This window comes from Pseudopipra pipra, chromosome 17 (assembly GCF_036250125.1).
Source record: "Pseudopipra pipra isolate bDixPip1 chromosome 17, bDixPip1.hap1, whole genome shotgun sequence".
NCBI classification, from domain to species: Eukaryota; Metazoa; Chordata; class Aves; order Passeriformes; family Pipridae; genus Pseudopipra; species Pseudopipra pipra.
This window is the reverse complement of record NC_087565.1, coordinates 14545543-14567346: the sequence shown is the minus strand read 5'-3', so window position 1 is coordinate 14567346 and position 21804 is coordinate 14545543. Positions and strand designations below refer to the sequence as shown.

The window sequence follows — 21804 nt, the reverse complement described above, 5'->3', positions numbered from 1 at the left end:
AGAGGAGACAGTACGGGTGTGTGTGCAAGCCCTGGAGAATGTTTTGGTGCAACAAAATGCCGAGATATGCTGGCAGGCAGGAGTTCTGAGGAGCCTTTTTTTGTTAACTTTTCATGAGGCTGTTGGTTCACAGAGCTCAACCTTCTCAGGAATCCCTTTGATGCACTGCAACACATCTGTTTTGGTTTTTGACCAGGTGCCCTGCCTTGCTCGTCGTTGGTGACAACTCTCCTGCCGTGGAAGCAGTGGTACGTACCCATGGACGCTTTCCTCTCGTGACATTAACCCCACAACTCACTGAGCAACCCTGCGGTGCTTTCACCTTGCCCAGAATCAGTCACAGACAGTGGCTCTTTGTCCCAGGCTCTTTTCTAGTCCCTCAGCTACTCAGTGGCCCTCGGAGCAGCTCCGAGGTGAGAATGGCAGGATCAGAATGAGCACCGTACTCGACACGTGATGCGAAGGACCCTGTTCTGGACCACGTGTCCTTTGCCTGCAGTTTGGTTTGAGTTGTGAATTGCTGTTCTCTTGCTGTTACACTGAGGCTACCAGGAGATTAAAAATATCCAGAGTGACTCCAATTCCTGTGGTGTGGAGTCCCATAGAGCTCTGTTAAAGCACTGCATCATCGGGAAGGCAGCACTTAGGAGCATCTCCTTCCTGTTGTCCTCTGCAGACACCCATAACCCACTTCCCTCCCAGCACAGCTGTAAATGGGGCATGGCACAGTGCAGTGGGGTTGTGGTGGATGTTGCTCCTCCCTGCCAGCCAGTGATCGTGGGGAGACCAGGAGGTCATGAACAAAAGCAGTTGTCTAAAACCATGGAAGAGTGTAGGAATCTATTAAAACAGTAGCTTGGACCTAGGAAACGTGCATGGAGGGCATTTTCTGGCTATGGCCTATTGCCTTTTCGTCAGTCTGTTTGATCTGGAAGTCTGAAACAAAGTCTGCAAGTTTTGACTTTGCTAGGATACTATCCCTGAGGATTCCCATTGCTTCCTGACCACAGCATGGGTACAGGGTAAGGTCTTCTGCATCTTGGTGTGACTGTCTGGCTGCCCAGGTTCCCAGCCCACGATAACCTCCCCTGCTGAGGTTGCTTTCCCTATGTGCCCCCCACCTATTCCCTCTTTGCAACAGCCTTACAGAGGCCATGGCCTCCTTCTCTGGCCAGGGGACTAAGTGATGTCCCTCATGCTGCACTGTGCAGAAGTCTCCTTCCCTCCCTTGCTGTCAGAGCCCAGAAGGTGCTCCAGGGTTTCATGGTGCATTGCAAAAGCAGGGAGTGATTTCACTTGAAGTCACAACTGTCATCACAAGATCCCTTGGATGGAACACCTGGCATTCCTCCCTGGATCTTTTATTCATTGTTCTCTTCCTACAGGCTCTCTGCTTTCTTGCTCAGTCCTTCCTGGCCCCAGAGAAACTCCCATCGCTGAAGACAGCCACTGCCTCTGGGGCAGCTGCCCTGCATTTTACATCTGACTCTTCAGGTTTTCTGTGTGATACCATGTCCCTCTCTCCTTTTATTATAGGTGGAATGCAATTCACGTCTTGATCCAACCAAAACAACCCTTCTGAAGGCGAGTGCCACTCCAGAATCATTCTGGCCTGCACAAAGACACTGGTTGTGCCGAGCCCAGCTCCACTTAGGTTTTTGCCTTCCATGCATTTGGCTTTAAGAAGTTTGTAGACAGTCATTTAGAGTGTGTTCTCTCCTCCGTGCAGCCAGAGCTGGGAGGGAAGAGTTTGTCAGGGGGTTCCCAAATCCCTGCTTTACAGCCAGCTTAACCAGCAGGGAAGACCTGCTGAGAGTTAACAGAGGTGCCCTGCCTCCACCCTGTGCTCTGCAGCAACAAATTCCCTTTTCCAGTCCTTGCCCCCTCCCCCATGGCCCCGCAGTGTGCAGACAGCTGCTACATGGCAGTGCAAAGTGGCGGATTTGGGCAGAGTGGCTGGGGAAGCAGAGGTGGTGGAGGGTCACTGCTGGCCTCCTACAGAGTGGCCTGAGATCGCTTGGTAGCGTGGCCTCCAAGGTGTGGGGTTCCCTCAGCACCAGGTCCCAAAAGGTCTGTCACCCAGCCTTGCTCCAGCTGTAGAGGTGAGGTGACAGAAGCCACAGTAGAGGTGAGGTGACAGAAGCACCAGGATGGTGCTCTCAGCGCTGGCGGGTGGGCAGGGCTGGTGTGGTGTGGGATTGTCCTCCTGGGGTGGGAAGGACAGCTCAACCTGCCTTTTGTTTCCTCTTGCAGATGGCCGACTGCGGGGGCTTGCCCCAGGTGGTTCAGGTGAGACACACCTGGCTCTCCCAGGGCACTTGGATGGTACAGAGCCCTTTGTTCTGCTTGCACTAAAGCCACCCTCTCTGTTTCCACAGCCCGGCAAGCTGACTGAAGCCTTCAAGTACTTTGTGCAGGGAATGGGCTACAGTAAGTGGCAAATATAGTTTTGTGGTTTGGAGCAGGGTTGTCATGAAGGGAACTCAGCCTTTCTGGTCCATCCAAGCCCACTGGCATCTGTGTCCCTACCCCTGATCTAGTGTGGTTGCCAGGAGATCCATCCATGCTGTAAAATCAACTAGTGTGCTGACAAGCCTTAGCAAACCAGTGTTGTTCCCTGACATGTGTTGGTGACTCCTTTTTGGTTGCTGGTGTTGGTAAAACCTTGTAAGTCCGTCTTTGTGCCACTCTAGAAAATTGTGTTCCCAAGAACAGCAACTCTTCTGTGCAAACCTTCTCTAAGGGGAAGGAGGGTGCAGCCCCACAGCTGGGATGGGGACATGAGGGCTCTTCCCTTTCTCCTCAGATGTTCCTGTTTCTCTCAGACTCTCACTAGGGATAAGCAATAGCCCGGAACGAATCCCTCTAATGGCTGAACAGGGAGCTGGGTGACTTCTGAGACACCCAGGGAGCCCAGAGAGAGCTGTGCTTTGAGCCAGTGCATGCCCTGCCCTCTGGCTTCCTCCCTGTGCTTAGAGGCAGAAGTCACTGTCACCTGAGTGTGTCAGGTTAACAGCTGCTCAGCTCTCTCCCTTGGTGCTCCTGGGAGACCAGAGGAGAAGGGCTCCTTTACCTCTGAGAAGGGCTTTGCTACTGGGGGATGTCAGGAGAAGGGCTTCTCCCGTGCACTGCAGCAGCCCTATCTTGCCTGCTGGGGCCAGGAGCTCCCTTCTGTGGATGATGAAGCTTCAGAAATTGGAGTTAGGGAAGGAGTTGGTTTGTGTGACTGGCTGACCGCTCAGCATGGCCACCGTGGCAGCTGTGCCACCTGCAATGGTCTCCACACAGCCAGCAGTTCTTTGCCACATCATGGTCAGGGCTCAGCGGGAGGTTCTGTGCTTTTCCTCAGTTAGGAACAGTGTAGGACACTGATGTTCTCCAAGGCTGGCCAGAGGCGCCTGATCCTGCAGAGCAAAATGCTGTGTGAGAAGGATCCCTCAGCCTCACAACCTGGGAGCATTTCAACATTCATGTCTCTTGTGTTCCTGGTGTTAGCAAAGTCTCAAGTGCTGTCATCAGAAGGACTTCAGCATCACTTTGGAGGTCAGCTCTCTTGTCAAGAGGATATGCAGCTATGAGGAAGGACGGGGGCAATTTCCTCCTTCCGGAAGTAGTGGCTCGTCCCAGAATAGTTTTCCCAACTGGAGAGCATGGTCAGCAAGGCCGGCTCTCTTGGGGAGAACAAGGGAGAAGCAAATCACAGCTAGGCACTGCTCGAAATGCAGATGCCAGTTCTCCAACAGCTGTGCCTGCTGTATGTTGGCTGAAGCAGCTGGACCTTCCTGTGCTGACACTGCAGGTGGAAGGTAACGCCCTGCAGGAGGCTTTTAGCAGGAATCTGATTCTGTCATCCCAAAGACACAGATATCTGTCCTGTGTCAAGTTACACAGGGAAACAACATCTCTGTTGAGCAGGTGTGGGGTGTGCAGTGGGGAGTTAATGTCATCAGGTGCATTGTGATTTTCAGCTAAAGGCTTTGCAGACATCTGCCCTGATGAGTTTTTGGGTGAGCTTGGTGTCTCCCTGAGGGCCTCATTAGCAGCTGTTCTCACAAATCCTGGGAGCTTTCAGCACAGGTGTGAGTGGGGAGCGGAAGGAAAGGTGTCTGGGGGTCCCAGGAGCAGTGCAGTCACTACTCACACGCTGCAACTAATTGGCTCTTTCCTGTATTCATCCCTCTCCTTGTCTCATGTTGTTTCCAGTCCCTTATGTGCAGCTCAGCCACCTAAGCACTGAGTCAGGTACCTCCAACCGTGTGTCCACCTCGGCCCCGCTCTGTGTGCTGGGTGGAACTGTTCTCCGGGTGCTTTGCTCTGTCTCAGCATGTCCTGCTGTGGGTGGGCTGGTCGTTGTACTGTGTGTGTGCCATGGGTTTCCACCTTTCATTTGTATTTTGTTGATTGTTGCATGACTTCAGCTCCATGGTTTTCTGGAGTGACGAGACTGACTTTCAAAAGGTCACCCATGCCACAGCTGCCTTGGTTTGCACAGACACTGGCCGTGACTGCACTTGCAAATGATCAGTTACACTGCTGGCATTGGCTCACCTTGGACCTTTTGAAATTGGGCCTTAAACATCTTGCTTTAGACGTGCAAAGACTTAATTTTGGCAGTGAAGAGTGAGTTTTCTTCCTCACGAAGGGTACAGCTCTTTCTGTGCTTACCCAGTGACATGCCCTAGTGACTGTGGTCTGGCTCCAGGAGCTGCTCCTGGTCTGAGTGCCTGTGCTCTCTCTTGCAGTGCCGGCCGCCAGCATGACCCGGCTGATGCGCTCCCGCAGCCACTCCTCGTCCAGCGTGGGCTCCGGAGAGAGCAGCCGCAGCCGCTCCCACGCCAGCACCCACGGCGAAGGAAGTGTTGGAACCCCAGAAGGAATTGACCTCCAGGTTGCACCTCAAACCATGGAAGTATCCTGTTAGGCAGGAGCCCCTCTTCTGGATTTAGACAGCTCCACTTGCCCCACTGAACCCACTCAGAATCTAGCATTTTGTCCAACATGGCATTAACTGTTCTCTCTAACCTGTGCATGCCCATCCGAGCAGCCACCTCCTTGGTAGTCTGTACTTGGCATTACTTTGATCCTTTCTGTATTCCCTTGGCATCAGAACCTCTTTAAAACTCGTCGACATTCCGCGGTCTTAGTAAGTCCCATTACTGTACATGCTGATGCCACCTCCTGTCTGTGCTGTGTATCAATCCAGATGACAGCCGTTGTCTCCCCTCTTCATTTAAATATAATTTCTGTGGCTTTGTGAGGTTTAGAATTGCTTTCTAGTTGTGCTTCTGCTAAAGGACCCTTGTGGTGCAGTTGGTATGGCATCGGTGGGACGTGGGAAAGCAAGACCACAAGGATGTGGCACTCCAGGTGTTGGAGCAGGCAGTGCTCTGTATGGAGCTGTGCCTGGGGCACAGAGCCCACTGGAAGGTCTGTGTGTTCCCACATGCCAGGCAGCCATGAGAAAAACAAATGGTCAGGAATACTGTCTTGATCTCATCTGTGTGTGTGTTAAGAAGGAGCAGAGTGATTTCATACCTGAGCCTCCTGAAAGAGCAAATAATTTACCAGTAAACTTCCACTAACAAGGTGCACTATTAACCAAGTACAAGGGATTAAACTCCAGCAGCCCTGGCTCCCAGACCACCTCCACAACCCTCTGCTGACTTGGCAGAAGGGCAGGATGCAGTGACATGTCATCACTGTTGTACGCTGGCACAGGTGAATCTTTAACCTTGAGCAGGTTGTGAAATGGGAAGCAGTGCCCCTTGCCAGGTGAAGATCCCAGAATCTCCTGCACTGCCAGCTCTGCCTCCCACTGCTGCTGCCCAGGCAGGGTCTGCACAGGGTGCAGTTACCTGAGGGCAGGAATGTAAGTGACAGCCAGCAATGACACATTCCTGTGAGTCAGGTCGGAAGGGTGAGCAGTGAACACTCTATGCAGGTACTACTTACTGTCTTTGTGGGATTCACAATTTTGCTGCCTTTTTACAGCTGGCCGGGTCACCAAGGGTCGGCAGCAGATACCTGCTGCATGCCAGGGTCTGGTGTTAATGGGAGAAAAGGGATGAGTGGTCAGGCTGCTGCAGGTCTTGATGGATGAGCAAAACATCCTTTCCTCACTGCTAACCAGCCCTGACCCTCTGGGAGCCAGCTCCTCCCAGGGTCACGCTCACATTCTGCTCCATTTCAGGTAGGGAATGGGACTGGGAGGCTCCGCCTGAGGGGAACTTTGTACCAGTTATTGAATAAAGCTATAACTAACTGAGTTTCATTGTTACCCCGTGTGCTCCTGGTGTTTCTCTTGGCAACCTGCACCCCTCTGGGTTTGCCAGTCTGGGTGTCTCCTGCAGCAAGAGGCAAACCCTTCCTCATGGCAGGGAGAGGACTGGGCACCTCTGCACTGGGACAATGTGTTTGGTGGCTCAGTGGCCCCTGGCAGAGGCTGTCCAAGGGCGCTGGAGAGAGCTGGCCTCTACCAAAATGCAACTAGAAACGTCCGGAACGGAGACAAAACAACAGGTTTGCTGCAACACAGGCAAGAACCACCTCCTGACAGGCAGTGCTCAGAGCCCCCTGCCCTCCCTGGAGCAGAGTTAACCTGCAAACCTGTGACAAGGCCACTGCCATGACACGAGAGGGCAGAGGGCAGTTTGGGTGGCAGCAGGATGTCTGTTGGCACATCTGCCCTGCTGTCAGGTGTCACCATAATCCATGGGGGCTGGAGCAGGGTTACGGTGCTGGGCACGAGTTAGTCCCAGTCTCGCTGTCTATGAGAGCTGTCTATGTCTGGACTGTCTATGAGACCTTTGGGGGAGGTCATTGCAGGAGTGAGACAAAGTGTTCTTCTGAAGTGCACACTGAATGACAGCTGAGAAATGGGAAACCCTGGCCAGTTGTGTCAATGAATGAGTAGTGGCAGTGCAAAGGGATGAGCACAAACAGGCATTTGAATCTAAAGGAGACAGGAGACCATCGAGGAGACCTGGCCCCAGGCACAGCAGGAAGTTCAGCGCCTCTGGATGCAGGTGCTGGATGAAAAGCACCAGGAGAGGAGCCAGTGTAGGTGCAACACTGGGATCTAACACCAGCGGGCTGCACCCAGGAACTGTCCTGTCTCCAGCCCAAAAAAAAGGAAACACAATATTTAAATGACAGGGAAATGAGTCAGAGGAAATGATCCTGCAGCAGGGGCAGGTGCAAGCTTGGCGAGTGCTGTTCCTGATGATGTGGAGCACCAAGCTCCAGGCTGCTCCTGGACTAGGAGCTCAGCTTAATACAGAGATGAGATTTTGGCAATTTGGAAGAGGAGTGATTTAGCAGGGAGTGCTGTTGCCATGGTGGCTCACAGGCAGAAGCAAGGCAAGATCTGTAGTGAAGGTTGCCATAGATTTTATTACCCAAGAATAACTAAGAACAGTAAACTTGGTTTTACATAAGCAAGTGCTTTTCCTGTTAAAAAGGCAAAAAAATCAAAGCAAAATACAAGGTGAGAAATTAGTTTAGTAAAGGACAGTGTTACTTTGGGCAGCATGAACAACACCAACTAAATCCAGGCAAGGAGCTTGAGCTCAAGACGGCCTCTCCTGGGCTGGGGTCCTGAACCCACCCAGCTGCTGGGGTGTGAGCTGGATGCCACTGGCTGCAGGGCATGGATGGGCATTCCCACCCCTTGAGGAGCAGCAGGGAGGTTGGAGTAAGTCCCTATAAAATGGTGGAGTGTTTCCCTGATCTCTTTCTGCTGTTGGGAGCTGGGGTGCCCCAGTGGAGGGGGCTCAGCCAGGGAAGGACAGGCAGAGGGAGCCAGCACTTTCCCATGCTCCCGTTCCCTTAGCACTGAATTCCCAATTTCTTAAAACCTTAGGGCAGGTTTATTCAGTGGCACGTCCAGCCCAAGATGCCAAATTTCTGTGTTGTTAAGTGTCTCCTTCAGCAGCACAGGGTGAGTCTGGCTGAGCAGAGCTCTGGGTCACTGATAGAAGAGTGTGACTTGCAGCCATGGGTTGAGGTTTCTGCGTGGGGGCTGCAGGGCCTCAGTTGCTGTGCTGACCCAGAAATCCACGTGCTGCCAGAAAGCCACTTTACCCACTTCAGGCTGGGGAGGGGAACTTGGGGCCCTATTTTATTTTCTAGCCCTGAGCCCAGAGCAGGGCTTGGATGTGGGGAGGGCAGGTCATGGCACACCAAGGGTTGTCCCCTGCATCCAAAAGGACCCCAATGGTGCTGCACCACCAGTTCCAAGAGCGATTGAATCTTCTCCCAAACATAATCAACCTCTTGCAAAACAGCACTGCCTGAGCTCAGGCAGGCTTGGGGGAGGGGCCTGAGCCCCAAGAGCAGCACAAGGCCCAGAAGCCCTGTTGAACTCAAGTGCATTTCACACTGTCAAGGCAGTTACAGCTGACCAGAAACTTTCAAGTTTCAGCACAAACAGTAGCAGGACGTGCAGCTGTGGCAGGAGGCTGCCGAGTGTCTGCTCCCACAGCGGGGACACGGCAGGAAATGGCGGGGGGGGACACAGTCCACACTGCATAGCTGGGCCATGAGCTATGCAGCAAATCCCAAGGACCTTCCTCTGGGCAGGATTGGGGGGGTGGATGTTTGTGTGCATCAAAGGGTCCTGACCTCGGGGGGTGAAGCAGGAGGGGAACGGGCGGGGAGCATGGGGGCAGCGGAGGTGGTGCTGGCTGAGCCAAGCAGTGTGTGCTTTGAAAGGTGGATGGTCCACACACACAGTCTGGGCAATGAATGGTCCCACACCAGCAGCAGCTGCTGGGCCTGGATGGGCTGAGGGTGGGGATGGGACAGAGCTGGGGCTGCTCCCGCCCGTAACCCAGCCTGGGGTGGGCACAGTGGGCAGTGCTGGTTGTAGGGCAGTGCTGGTTGTAGGGCAGTGTTGTCTAGCAAGGTACCTGTGCATGCCCATGAGTATCCCAACCACTGCCCTCTGCCCAGCACATCTAGCACCACTCACCCACTGAGGGCAGCACCTGGCCCTGGTGCTGCTGCAGGTGAGGAGACACCCTGGGACATCCCCCCCTTCACTAAGACCACCCTGGGGATGGTGCATGTCCAGCTCAGCCTACAATTCCTGCTGTCAGCTCTGCTCCCACTCTCATGTGCTGCCCATCCCTCCCATTTACCCACCCACAAATCCCATGCAATGCCCAGTACCTTGAGTGCCCACAGGTATTTACCTGGGCCTGGTGCCCACACCAAGGGCCCCAGGGAGCTCAGCTGAGCGACCTGGGACTGAGTGAAAAGGAGAAACCCGGTCTAGTGTGTGCACGTCACAGGAAGCAGCAACCGCAGCTGCAGCACCTCAGAGCCCTCACGGCAGCACCGCTGGGAGCAGCCCCAGCGCTGGGACCTGACACCCAGCCCTGGAGTGGGCTGAGGGTGGACCAGAGGGTCTGGCAAGGGCAGCAATTGCCACCCACTGTGCCAGAGGGTCCCCGTGCACCCTGGTGTCCCGAGGCTCCACCATGCAGGGAGGGCTGAGCTGGCCGATGGCTGCTCGGGCCTGACAGCACCCAAATAATGGTAACAGCAGTGGAAGGCAGGTAAGTGGCGTTCACCTCTCGCTAGAGCAGGAACAGAGTCAGGGCAGGGAAGGAGGGGAGCTCAGCCCGGGACGGGTCCGGGTCACACACAGCTCCAACTGCACCTCTCCATGGTCAAGGAACTGGAACAGGTGTTTTCCACAGTCCCTGAATCCCCCTGGGGACCAGCAGCTTGGGGCATTGGGATAGGTGCCCCAGGCCCTGGGGGACAGGGGGCTGGGGTGGGATGGCAGCATGCAGAGAGTGAGCCTGGCCAGAGGCTGCAGATGCCCCATCCTGGGCAGTCCCCAGACATCCCACCCTCTGTGGTGGTGGGAGGGTGGTTTCCTTGAAGGGCTCCCCCAGGAGCTGCCGGCCAGGCTCAGCCCCAGCCCAAAGCCCTGCCCTGGACCGTGTTGGCATCATCCCATGGAAATGCCCTACCCAGGACACAGGGCGGGGGATGTGACCCATGAGCCTGAGGCCCTCCTTCCCTCCCAGACAGAGCAGCCCAGGGGCTGAACCCCAGGGATGGGGAATCTGCCTGGCCGGGAGAAGCCGCTCAGCATCCCATCAGCATCTGCTGACACCACACAGCCCCCGCTGCCGGCCCAGGCAGGTAAGTGCTGGGCCAACCCCCACCTCGTGCCGGGTCCTCCCGCCCCAGCTGGGGCTGGCACTGCGGGGGAAACTCTGAGCCCTCTCACCTTCCCTGCAGCCCCCAGCAGTTTCCAGGCCCTGGCCCTCTGTGACTTCCCCTCCGGCGCGGGGGTGGCCGCTGTGCTGAGGATGGGGGAGCAGCTCCGCATCCTCTCCGAGTAAGTCACCGCACCAAGTGAGAGCTGACCAGCGTCCAGCCCGTGGGGCCACACTCGTGGCATCCACCCTGCGGGTCTCCTCCCGCACCCTGCAGCCCCAGCCCCTCAGGCCAGGTCATCCCTCTTCCCTGCAGGGACGGCGAGTGGTGGCTGGTGGTGTCCGAGGTGTCTGGCAAGGAATGCCACGTCCCCAGCAGCTGTGTGGCCAAGATCAGGCACGGGTAAATGCTGGGTGGGGTCTGTCCCAGGGAGGGTCCCGGGGACATGGCCCCACCGCCAGAATGTGGCCAATCCCAAGGCCAAACCCTGGCCACCTCACCAGGGCCTCCTGCCCTGCGTCTCCCCCCGGGCCGTGGAGCAGTGCTGGGGCTGGGGGAGGTGGCCCGGCGCGCTGAAGTGTCCCCAGGACATGTGCTGCTGCACCCCGAGCTGTGCCCTGGGGTCCCTGCCAGCGCCCCTGCCCGCACAGGTGGCTGTACGAGGGCGTCAGTCGGCAGAAGGCGGAGGAACTGCTGCTCCGTCCAGGCAACCACAGCGGGTCCTTCCTGATACGGGAGAGCCAGACCAGGCGAGGTGAGAGCCCTCGGGCCCGGCTCCTGTTCCCCTCCCAGTCCTCCCCCGTGGGCTGCCAAGGAGCAGGGGGAGGGAACCCTCGCTCACACCTCCTGGCAATGGCCCTCCCCACGGGCTGCTCCTCGGTGTTGCTGCTCTCTCCCTTTGTGCTGAGCCCCTGCCACGGGGCCTCAAAAGAACAAACCACCATCGGCTTCCTACAGCTTTGGGTTACGAAGGGAAGTGATAAAGCTCAGCCCACAAAATGAAACAGGGCCCCGCCACACGAAGGGGACCCTGTGAGGGAGACCGTGCCGGGTGCCGTGGTGCAGATGGCTGAGGCACTAAGGACATCTGTTGTCCCAGCCCTCCCCCATCCCCGGGTTGGTTTGGAGGTCCTCACGGCACGGGGCTGGCACAGGGATGCAGAGCTCCAAGAGGAGAAGGGTGACACCACTTGTGTGACGGCAGAGCCCCGCAGGGTGTAAGAGAGCCCAGGCAGGGCGGTGGGGCGGGGTGGGTGCCCAGGGCAGCCCAGCCACGAGCCCTCGGCCCCGCGCCCTCCAGGCTGCTACTCGCTGTCGCTGCGCCGCGGGGAACGCGCTGCCTGGGCCTCGGTGACTCACTACCGCATCCACCGGCTGGAGAACGGCTGGATCTACATCTCCCCCGGGCTCACCTTCCCCAGCCTGCACAGCCTGGTGGACCACTACTCTGGTAATGCCCCACCCGCCCCAGCACCCTGAGCCGTGCGTGTGGGGAGATGCCCCGTGCCCCGGAGGGAGGGAGGGGGAGAAGGTGGCAGCCCCCCCTGCCCAGGTGCCCGGGGGCTGCCGATGCTGATGCTGTTGGCCCCGTGCCCAGAGTTCAGCGCGGGGCTGTGCTGCCCCCTCAGCCAGCCCTGCTCCACAGACGGCATGAGGGCGGCCCCGGCTCCAACACCGCCTCTCGTCAAGAAACCGTCGCTGCACTGGGACAAGATCGACAGGTGAGGACATCCAGGGCAGGAGCTGGGGCTCCCACAGCCCTGCCAGACCCACGAGCTCTGGGGGCTGCCTGCTGACTGCCCCATCTGCCCCGAGCAGCTCCCTCCTGCTCTCGGAGAACGCATCCCCTCCGGAGGACTCCCCCTTCAGCCTGGGCCTGCGGGAAGCCATCAGCTCCTACCTGCTCCTCTCGGAGACCGACAACCCTGAGCCAGACCCCGCAGGGAAAGGGGCAAAGAACAGCTGAGGACAGGCCCCAGCTGGCCACAGCCTGTGCTGGACACCCATCCCCCAGATCAGCCTTCACCTGCTTTCAGCCACAATCCCCAGCTCCTCGGTGCTGGGGAAACTGGGCCCGGGACAGCCCACACCAAGGTGGGGCCAGGCACCAGTGCAGGAGGAAGGGGCTGCCCGAGGGCCCGTCCTCCCCCGAGCTGGACACTCTGGGATGGGATGTTTGAGCACCCGGAGCCCCTGGGAGGAGGAGGAGGCGGCAGAGGCTGCACAGAGAAGGAGCCCTGCCTGCCCCACAGGCTGCAACAGGACGCTCCTGGCATCTGCGCTGCCACAGCAGCAGAGAGAGGATGTAAACGCCCAACAGGCTAAATCCTGGCCCACGTGGAAAAACAGCCCAACCCCGTCAGACCCCCCAAGTTCATGCTCAAACATTTTTGGGTGTGGGTGCCTGGGCAGGAAGGGCCTGTGAGCAGCAGCCACAGACCCTCATCCTCTCACCCCCCCCAACTCACTGATCTGCTTGCTGGGACCAGAAGCCGGGGGGAAACAAGCCTCTGACTTGTGCTCAAAGCAGATGATTTTTAAACCTTTTAACAGATGGATTGTAAGTTCCATAAAACAGGATCCTGCTGGAAATGCAGCAATAATCATCTGTAGTGTCTCAATTAAAAGGCATCTCCTTCACAGTTGAGAGTTGGTGAACACTTTGTGACCTGTCCCTGGGGTTGTTTCACCACCACAGCCTGGGGGTTTTGCTCCTGCCCCCAGCTGGGGTGAGCAGCCACAGGTCAGGGCTGGCCCTCTCTTCGGGCAAATTTATGAACCTAAGAGGTTTAAAAGTGTAATTTAGTGTCACAACTGCTGTTCTAGGAATGATGGGGGAAGAAACAGGTCTGTGCCAGGAGTAGATTCAGAAAAGCAGAATGCAAACCACCGTCACGTGCAACCCTGATCTCAGCTACCCCACGGGGCTGAGGGGCCTGGGCAGCAGCAGAAACACCTCAGAGCAGCCACACTCCTGAGCCTCCACTTTCAACAGGCCCTTATCAGCAAAGCAGGAGTTCCTCTGTGGCCACAGGGTTCACTGCTCGGCACTATCCCCTCTCTCTTCCTCCCCCCTCTGCACCCCAAGGCCAGTGCAGCAGGACCCCCCTTCCCCCAGGCTTGGACATGCTCCAATCCCCTCCTCCTGTTCCTGTCTGATGAGCTCACTCTTGCAACCCACCATCACTTTCTCATTTCCTTCTCTGCCTAGAGCTTTACAGACCTGCTCAGCCCCAACCTTCAGCCCAGGTGGCTTCAGCACAGGACAGAAGCTGGGGTTTGCCCCTCAGCCTTGGCCTTGCTCCTGCTGTCACCCTTGGGGCCCCTGAGGCAACTCAAGAGGGTTTCTGCATCCTTTACTTTTGCCATTGACCCACATTGTGTGAAGTGAGGAGGGTCTTGGTCTCCTTCCTCCACCATGCACCCAGGTTGTTGGATGCATTTAGACACATGGGTGGTTCTACTGCCACAATCAAGAGGCTGCTGCTCCTGTTATTTTTAACCTGGAGCCAGGTAATATGGGACAGATGTGGTTGGAAAGGCTGTTCAAATCCTGCCACATCAGCAGCAGCCTCTGAGACCACCTTCCCTGTCCTGAGGGCTCCTTGTTCTGGGCACGTGCCACTCATGCTGGGAAATGGCCCAGCCCCATTCCCTGCCTCCCAGGGCTGAACACTGCAGCCTCTGAACCCCGTGGGTACAAGGCAGGTTTTAGCAGGTGACAGAAGCAGAGAGTGGGTCCAACAGCTCCCAGGAGCAGCAGTGGAGGCGCTCCTGTCCCAGGCAGTGCAGGACAGGGACACCGAGGGCTCTGAAGGGACTCAACAAGCCCCGACAAGACCCACCAGTGCCAGGGCAGGGGAGGAGCCACAGCTGGAGCCCTGGAGAGCCAGCAGGTCCTCCCTGGTGGTGTTCTGACTGCCCAGGACCCTCACAGGGAGAGGAGCTTCCCAGCTTCTTCCCCAGCTTCTCTCCTGAGGGGATTGTGAGCTGTAGCCACGTGAGCCACACTGTGGGCAGCACGACCTTCCCCAGAGCCCTGTCACCACCCCCCTCTGAAGTGACAAGTATCTACTGACACCCAGATGTGCGACCCAGCCAGACAAGACTATGTACTGCCCTTCATCCCCCTCAAACCAAACTGAGCATCTTTCCCTGGAGCACCTGCCCAGCATTTGCTGGGATCAAAGGGACTTCTGAAGGGATTAAGAGGAGCTGCAAAGCAGGCAGTGTCTCCATCAGCTCTGAGCCTCCGTGCAAAGGACACAGCTGTGCCTGGAGCCCAGGCTCAGGGCAGCATCCAGCCAACCCTCACCCCAACAGACACAAGAGGGCACAGAAACCATCCCTTTAGGAGCAGTTCCTTCCCTAGTGTCCCTTGCCATGTCTGTACTCAAGCTCTAGGACTAAAAGCCACCAGTCTGAAAGCCCAGGAGGTACACACAGCTCCTATTCCTGAGCCCAATGTAGCTCACATTTCCCCCCCCTCGATGGGAAACGGGGCCATGCAGGGCCTCAGGCCCAAGTGTGGAGCATTCCAAGGATCCATGGCCCCATCCAGCCCCTCCTGTCCAAAAACCTGACGGCACACAAATACCACCAGCAGCAACACGCTGCAGGACAGGATGAATCCCAGTTTCGCTGGTTTGCTCTCAGTTTTTCTATCTGCATCTCTGCTCTACCAGGAAAGAAAATGTGGTATGTACTGTTATCTTGTCTGTTCAAACAGGACTTTGTTCTGGGTACCTGTGGCAGGTTTTACCCAGAACAAGAGCTGTACCTAGTTCCTTCACAAGAGCTGCTGTGCACCCTGAAGGATTAAGCACACAGATATGAAACACTGCTGAACCACTGCAGTGGCCTGCAGTGCTCAAGAACTCTGCCGAGGAAGCAGAGGCAGCCCCGGGCACGAGCACTCCTGCAGTCGGATGCAGCACCAGGGCCAGCAGGGCAGCTGCACTGCCAGCACAACGAGCACCAGCACCAGCCATGGGCTGCACCCTGATCAACACCAGATCCTGCAATCACAGATCCTCTTCTGGGCAATTAACAGTGAGAACAGTAACGTGGCTGTGTCTGATCTCTTCGGCTGAGCAGCTTCAAGGTGACTCTACCACAGGCAGGCTGACAGCTGACTGAGCCTCTGCTGCCAGAGTCAGCATCTGCAGGAGCCTTCAGACCAGGCAAGGAAAATAAATCCCAGGGCACACTTTCCTGAAAACATGGCAAGCCATGGCACACATACCACTGAATTATGTCAAATTCAGACCGCAACTTCAAAGCCCAATTTTGACATGTAAGTGATCAGCAAAGACCTGCACGAGCCATGAGACACGCCAGGATCTGCCACCAGTGGCTCACAAACCAGGCTCCAGCAGCAATGTGCCCTCCAGCCTTAAAATCCAGTTTTACAATAGTGGCTTTTTTTTGAGAAAGAAATTAGAAAGGAAAGTTTGTTAGGAGCAGGGAATACACTTGCTCTCCTGCTAGGGAAACAGGGAAGAGACTGAACCAGAAATGCACCTGAAGGCACACCAATGCCTGCCCTGCCTTCAGGCAGCCTGTGCCAGGTACGCTGCTCCTCCAGCACTCACCAGCTTCCTCTCCTTCCCATGCCCACATGTTTTCTCTGTATGGATTGTTCAAATGCATGAGCTCATTCCTTCAGCCCATCCCTAGTCCTGCACTGCCTCTGCCCCGCCAGGCTGCTCATCCAAATGGAACAAAGACGAGGGTCAGATCACACGTATCGGGTACTAATCCATTACATATATTAGGATTTGGGAATAAAATGTACAAGCTCCTCATTAAACAATACTGAACAAAACCCAGTACATAACAGTCTGCCTATTTCCAGATTTATATGACAAAAATCTGGAAAACAATAATTTCCAGACTTCAGGAACAGTTAAGTTCTATATACCTGACAAACTACAATACCTGCATTTCAATGTGATGTCAAGCAAAAAAGTCCAAAGTTATTTTATTGAGCAATCATTAATTGAAACAAAGACTTTACTAAGACTTATCCAACAAAAACCTATTTATTTATTCCAAACACCAAGATACAGAAGTTTTCAAGTTTTGCAAATATTGCTCCAAAGCAAAATTCTATGTACAGCCCCTCGGTTCTAATAGTGCATCAACAAAGACAAACACGCATATGTACCCACAGTGCAATGTTTGCTCAGTTCATCAAGGCTCCACGTTGCATTCACTTACCAGTGATTTAAAGAAACAAAAAAGTGACCTGTCAGCCTGAACAGTTGGTTCAGGTTAATTACAACAATGTGGAAACTTGCAAAAACAGGGACAGAAACGAATCCAGGCAGAGCACAAATGAAGAATCTTTCCTGATCAGAAGTGCTACTCTATTTTAAATAAATATTTTCAGTCTTTCTCTGTAAGGGCTTCCCCAGCACTACTGAAGGGAAACAAGTCTCCAGGATCTGCCATGTGATCTACCCATGGGAACCACCTTTTTCTCCAAACCTCCAGTACTGCCCTGAGCAAAAATTAACTGACAAGTAAAAACATACAGTGAGCACACAGAAGCCATTGCTTGAGAAGTTGTTCTCCCCTGGAGCAAGAAGCCTGCCAGGGCCTGGGAGCACAGCTGAGCTGTGTCCTGCAAGGGTGGCAGGAGTGCTGATCACAGCCAGCACCCAGGGAGCTCCTGTCTGCTCCAACCCACCCCACACATTCCCTCCTGGCTGGGGGGCTGCTCGGATCCTGCTCTGCTGGTCTGGTCACTGTGACCTGCTCTAGAGCTACACGTGAACTCAGGGGGTCTGACAGGAACGAGCCACGGTGTAAGCAATGGTCTCATCCTCAGAGAGTCAAGTGATCCTTAAATACCATGTAAGCTTTATTCCAACTGTGCTACAGAAAAGTAAGTTTACTTTTCTGCTGTACATATGTTGTATTCACTATATACCAACTAGTACTATAAAACTGAGACAAATTATTCCCTGAACTGAATCTTGGCACAAAAGCCTTAGTTACTACCTAGAGCAGCCTAATTATTTTGTCTTCTGAAGGAAATAAAATATTGACTGTGTAGATACTGTAACTCCTACAACAATATTGGATATTTCAAGTTTACATTATTCTTTGCAGAATACACATATTACAGATCTATATTCCAAATTAATGATTTGTACAGGTATGGGCCTTTCCATTAAAACTGTGCCTGAATGTTACCCTTTGGTAGTACCATTGCACACAATAAAATCAAGGTAACAAATCCAGCTTTTTAAGGACACCTTCTCACTGCAAAACCAGTTTACTACGTTCCACAGGAAACTGAACTCAGCAAGGTTTGGGAAGGAAAACTAAAGTCACAGCCATTATTTCAGGAGTGGTGATTTGCAGCTGAAAGATTTTGAACTTCTCAAATACTCACGACTTTCCAAAGACTCTGTATAACATGACTGAACATCAGCAGCATTGTCACCTTGCTCTCACAAAGTACAAACCAGAAAATTAAAACTTAAGGTATAAAAAGGGATTTTGTGAACACAGACCATCTAAGATAATAACCCACTCGCTGTCTGCGAGGACAGCACCTCATGCATAGATCTTGAGGCTTTATTTACACCAATATAAAATAAACTGATTCCCCAAACCACACATTCATAGCGAGTCTTTACAACAAACACGTCCAGAGTATTGCAAAAAGTCTACATTTCCAAATATAACTGGAATGGCAATTATTAACAAATGGGTAGAAAATACATCACATCCATGACAGACCATGCTGCAGTGAGCTGGGAGCGCAGCTCCGGGCCTTTCCCGGCACATTCCGTCCTGCTGCAGGAGGCACAGGATGGCTGGATCAAAGAGCTCAAGAATGCACATAAACACCACGTTCATGGGCTTCCCCAGTACCAAGTCATGTGACAGTGACAGGATAAATATGGAAAACAATCATTTATTCTGAAAATAAGTGCAATCCACCTGTGACCTCCTGCTACATTATTTACTGTAACAGAAGTGGGGGTCAGACCACCGTTACTTGCAAACCTCCACATAACACTTTATAGTTAAGAGCTGGACATTCATACTTACTAAGTCTGAAACTGTTATAACATTTCCTAATGATTAAATACTGAGTGCTAGTATGCATAAACCAGAAGGAATAAAACATGACACGAGTCACTTAAACAAAGTTATTTACAACCTCTGTCAACCAAACATTTTTGGCTCTTGGAACTCTGTTCTTCAGTGGCACAATTTTTAGTCAATTTAATGATGAACATGTCTACCGTTTCAGTGAGCAACTTTTAAGGAGTGAAAATTTAAGTATAATTTATCAACCGACATCCAACCTCTGAAGACAAGGGTATGGCCTCTTCCACAGCATTGTAATTGCCTAATAAACCCAAAATAACCTTTTAGCTGTTCTTTGAACAACACTTCTGCACAAGTCCCCGAAGTCAATCTGCATCCCATGCAACCAGCATGCCAACGTGATGTACAGATCCAGAGCTGCTCCAGCTTCGTGCCCAGTGGCAGTGCCCCTGCCCAGCCTCACGTGGAGCAGCACAGGGCGATCTGCTGCACTTTGCCCAGGTCCGTTATCAGCTGCTTTATACAGTGTTTGAGCTGGGGCAGTCGAGCCAGTGGTTCGGGGGGTTCCAGCTCTCCTGTGTAATCCAGCCAACTCTCCAAAACTGCAAAGAAAACCACAACTGTCACTACTGCAGTTCTCAGCAAACAGCTCATCTGAAGTCACAAAACAGGAGTTCTTTAATCTTTTGTGAATCTCAAGAAAGCAGTGAGCAATGTTTTTCACATTTGGTTATTTGAGAAATCAGAAAACCAGGCCCCTCACACCAATTAACTTTTGATACATGACAAAATAATTCACATGGGGGTGGGAGGGAAGCTGATGCTCCTAGGAAAAAGCAGGAAAGGAAAACTCAGGACCAGATATTGTGAAATCTGGTGCTAAACATCCTCTGATCTGTGTCAGTTCCAGAGCAAGGACACTGAGGTACAGGTAGTTTATACCATCAGAGTACCTTTAGGATCACCATTAGATACCACTGAAGATCCTGAAAGGATGGGACTGTGGTAATGAAAGAAATCTGTTATCAGTACAGAACACAACTGGCCAAGACACATAGAACTGGGTAACACAAATGGGGGTAAAAGGAAAATGAACTCCTGCTCTAAAGCTTCTCAGTGGGAGACAAGAACCAGAAATCCCACTGAGCAGAAGACAACTCAGGTGACAATGTAACAGGCCAACAAGGAAGGTGGTCAGGTTGAACTGTGATGAGTTCATGGGATGTTGACACCAGATGGAGACTGAAACCCCGAAGACAGAAAAAAAAGCTCTGCCAAGAGCAGCCACCACCACTGCCCAGATCAACAGGTGAGTTCAGCCCAGGGGCAGGACCTGCTGCAGAACTGGTGGGCATTGCCCAGCCTGGCAGTGAGATGCCTGCTCAGAGCAGAAATCCCTTGCACAGCCCCCTGCTCAGCAGCACATAAAAGAGTCCAACTCTTGGGACCCAGAGCTGCTTCATTTATGAAACAGGCATTGATTACAGGCCTGACTGATCTTCACTACCTGAAATATCCCTTCAGCTGTTCGGCTTTTCAGTACCTTACTTATAAAGGGAGGGCTCTTACTTGGGCAAAGATTGTGTTCCCAACACCCCTGAAAGAAAAGCTGCTGTTGTAACCACTACACAACCAACCATGAGACTCAACAATGTAAAGAGAAATAACTATCCTGGATCATTTAATCCAACACAAAGGGTTTACAAGTCTTCCACTACTAGGAAAACAAATCTCAAAAGACCTTTAAGTGAAGAATTTGGAAGAGATAGGAAGGGATAAGAGCCTTGTGGCCCGAAGAAGCCACCTGGAATGGGTTGACACAGCAAGGCCCCGAGGAACAGGGAAGTGCAGATACACAGAAGAGTTTTGGAAAATGACAAAAACCTGAAAGCAAAAAGACATCTGATGCAGCTATTTAGAGATGACCTAACTAGAACTTGTTCTGTGAAATTCTGCTCTTTGTTTGAAAATCCACCCCCCACATCAGCAGCGTATCTATTTTCTATAGGAAATGTGATAAAGAAACACCTATCTCTTTGTAGGTCTGCAGAAGTAAAATTCTGGTTAACATGTTTTGAACAGGTAGCTCAGCTAAATGTTCTTTTAAATACTACTTACCATCTAGCTCCTTCTCAATGAAATCCATTCTGTGTATGACTTCATCTTGCAGAGATTCCACATGGGCTAGAAGATTGAGCTGCCACTGCAGCTGCGAGTTCACAACTCCTTCCTTGCCTTTCTCCATGAGTTTCATTTCAATCGCTTCCTCTGGAGAGACTTTCTTCGACACGGCCTCTCTCACCTGGCAGAGATGCACACATGAGGATCTGCTACAGTGAAGAGAACTGGGGAGCCAAACTCTGGGCTTCCCAGGCCCCCGTGCTGAGCGCTCAGCTCATCTCGGGCCAGCGGGGAGAGACACAGACCAGACACTACTGTTAAACTGGTTTGGGCAAGAGGATCTAAATACAGACATACTTTTATAGGTATTCTGCTAAGAACTATTCTCTGCACTTCACAAGCATCTGATGTGCTGGAGGTAACACACATGGGTAGTTATGTCCCTGTCACCTTGCATCTGGAAGATTCTGCACTGAATCTGTGCATCCCAGGGAATGCTGAGGCCGTTTTTCACCTGCCAGTGATCAGCTAAAGAGCAAACAATTCTGCAGCGAGAAGAGACTTTTCCTTAAGGAATCTAATCTCAATTCTACTAAAACTTTCACTGAAGCATCTCAAGCATTACCACCCTTTACAAAACATGACCACACCATCAACAGTGTTGATTCTACTTGTCTACTTTTTTCATCCTTCTGCTGAAATAGGACAAGATGTAGAAAATGGTTCTTTTAGACTGAAGAAATAAAATATTTTCTTTTCTGGGAAACATAACACAATCTTGATTGGTAGAGAATTCAAAAATAACAAGTTTCAGCTTACATATGCATGAAATAAAAGTTCACCACACCTTTAACCTAAAAAAGGGAGCTCACTATTTCACAGAATCATAAAATTGTACAATAGTTTGGGTTGGAAGAGGTCTTTAAAGGTCATCCAGTCCAACCCCTCTGCAGGGACACCTTCCACTGTCCCAGGTTGCTCCAAGCCCCGTCCAACCTGGCCTTGGACACTTCCAAGGATGGGGCAGCCACAGATTCTCTGGGCAAACTGTGCCAGGGCCTCCCCATCCCCATAGGGAAGGATTCTGTCCCAATATCCCATCTCACCCTGCCCTCTGGCAGTGGGAAGCCATTCCCCCTTGTCCTGTCCCTCCATCCCTTGTCCCAAGTCCCTCTCCAGCTCTCCTGGAGCCCCTTTAGGCACTGGAAGGGGCTCTCAGGTCTCCCTGGAGCCTTCTCTTCTCCAGCTCTCCCAGCCTGGTTCCAGAGCAGAGGGGGGTCCATCCATTTCCCAGAGTGTTTCTAACATTCCTCAGCCCACACTTCACATGAATTGCCACTAGCAGAAGCACCCTAGTGTTTATTTCTACATTTAACACACAAAAGTAAGCAGCAATGAACTGCCAGTGGACCACAATGCATGGTCCATACCTTT

At 53.0% G+C, this 21804-nt stretch overlaps 3 protein-coding genes across 14 annotated transcripts in view; 2 read left to right on the top strand and 1 right to left on the bottom strand.

The window, feature by feature from the left end:
- Window positions 1–6277, top strand: part of NDRG3 (NDRG family member 3) — a 59819-nt gene extending 53542 nt beyond the window's left edge. For 2 of the 3 annotated variants that reach the window (XM_064674383.1, XM_064674384.1), the window contains 5 exons: window positions 197–248; window positions 1537–1584; window positions 2254–2289; window positions 2379–2430; window positions 4743–6277. In XM_064674383.1, coding sequence (XP_064530453.1) covers window positions 197–248; window positions 1537–1584; window positions 2254–2289; window positions 2379–2430; window positions 4743–4921 — 367 coding nt within the window. In that variant the 3' untranslated portion in view covers window positions 4922–6277. Of the gene's footprint in view, window positions 1–196; window positions 249–1536; window positions 1585–2253; window positions 2290–2378; window positions 2431–4203; window positions 4243–4742 lie in introns of all 3 variants that reach the window. The other variant, XM_064674382.1, reaches the window with a different exon arrangement.
- Window positions 6278–8881: 2604 nt separating this feature from the next.
- On the top strand, window positions 8882–12818 carry SLA2 (Src like adaptor 2). Of its 4 annotated transcripts, XM_064674380.1 has the most exons (8): window positions 8882–9560; window positions 10041–10158; window positions 10258–10357; window positions 10492–10578; window positions 10827–10930; window positions 11477–11626; window positions 11774–11897; window positions 11995–12818. In XM_064674380.1, the coding sequence occupies exons 2-8, from the start codon at window positions 10071–10073 to the stop codon at window positions 12140–12142; spliced, it is 801 nt and encodes a 266-aa protein (XP_064530450.1). In that variant the 5' UTR covers window positions 8882–9560; window positions 10041–10070; the 3' UTR covers window positions 12143–12818. The 4 variants fall into 4 exon arrangements, with proteins under 4 accessions (XP_064530450.1, XP_064530449.1, XP_064530447.1 ...); XM_064674379.1 differs by having other exon boundaries at window positions 10041–10357; window positions 11822–11897; XM_064674377.1 differs by having other exon boundaries at window positions 10041–10357.
- Window positions 12819–16201: 3383 nt separating this feature from the next.
- PHF20 (PHD finger protein 20) overlaps window positions 16202–21804 on the bottom strand; it is a 67770-nt gene continuing 62167 nt past the window's right edge. For all 7 annotated transcript variants that reach the window (XM_064674366.1, XM_064674367.1, XM_064674368.1 and 4 more), the window contains 2 exons: window positions 20368–20551; window positions 16202–18851 (listed from right to left, as the gene is read on the bottom strand). In XM_064674366.1, coding sequence (XP_064530436.1) covers window positions 18709–18851; window positions 20368–20551 — 327 coding nt within the window. In that variant the 3' untranslated portion in view covers window positions 16202–18708. The remainder of the gene's footprint in view (window positions 18852–20367; window positions 20552–21804) is intronic.

Bases quoted from the DNA above. Each gene is read 5' to 3' on its own strand.
- SLA2 (XM_064674377.1), top strand. From the start codon at position 10,071: ATGGGGAATCTGCCTGGCCGGGAGAAGCCGCTCAGCATCCCATCAGCA. The intron at 10,358-10,491 runs GTAAGTCACCGC...TCTTCCCTGCAG, and splicing joins CAGCTCCGCATCCTCTCCGA to GGACGGCGAGTGGTGGCTGG. The intron at 11,898-11,994 runs GTGAGGACATCC...TGCCCCGAGCAG, and splicing joins CACTGGGACAAGATCGACAG to CTCCCTCCTGCTCTCGGAGA.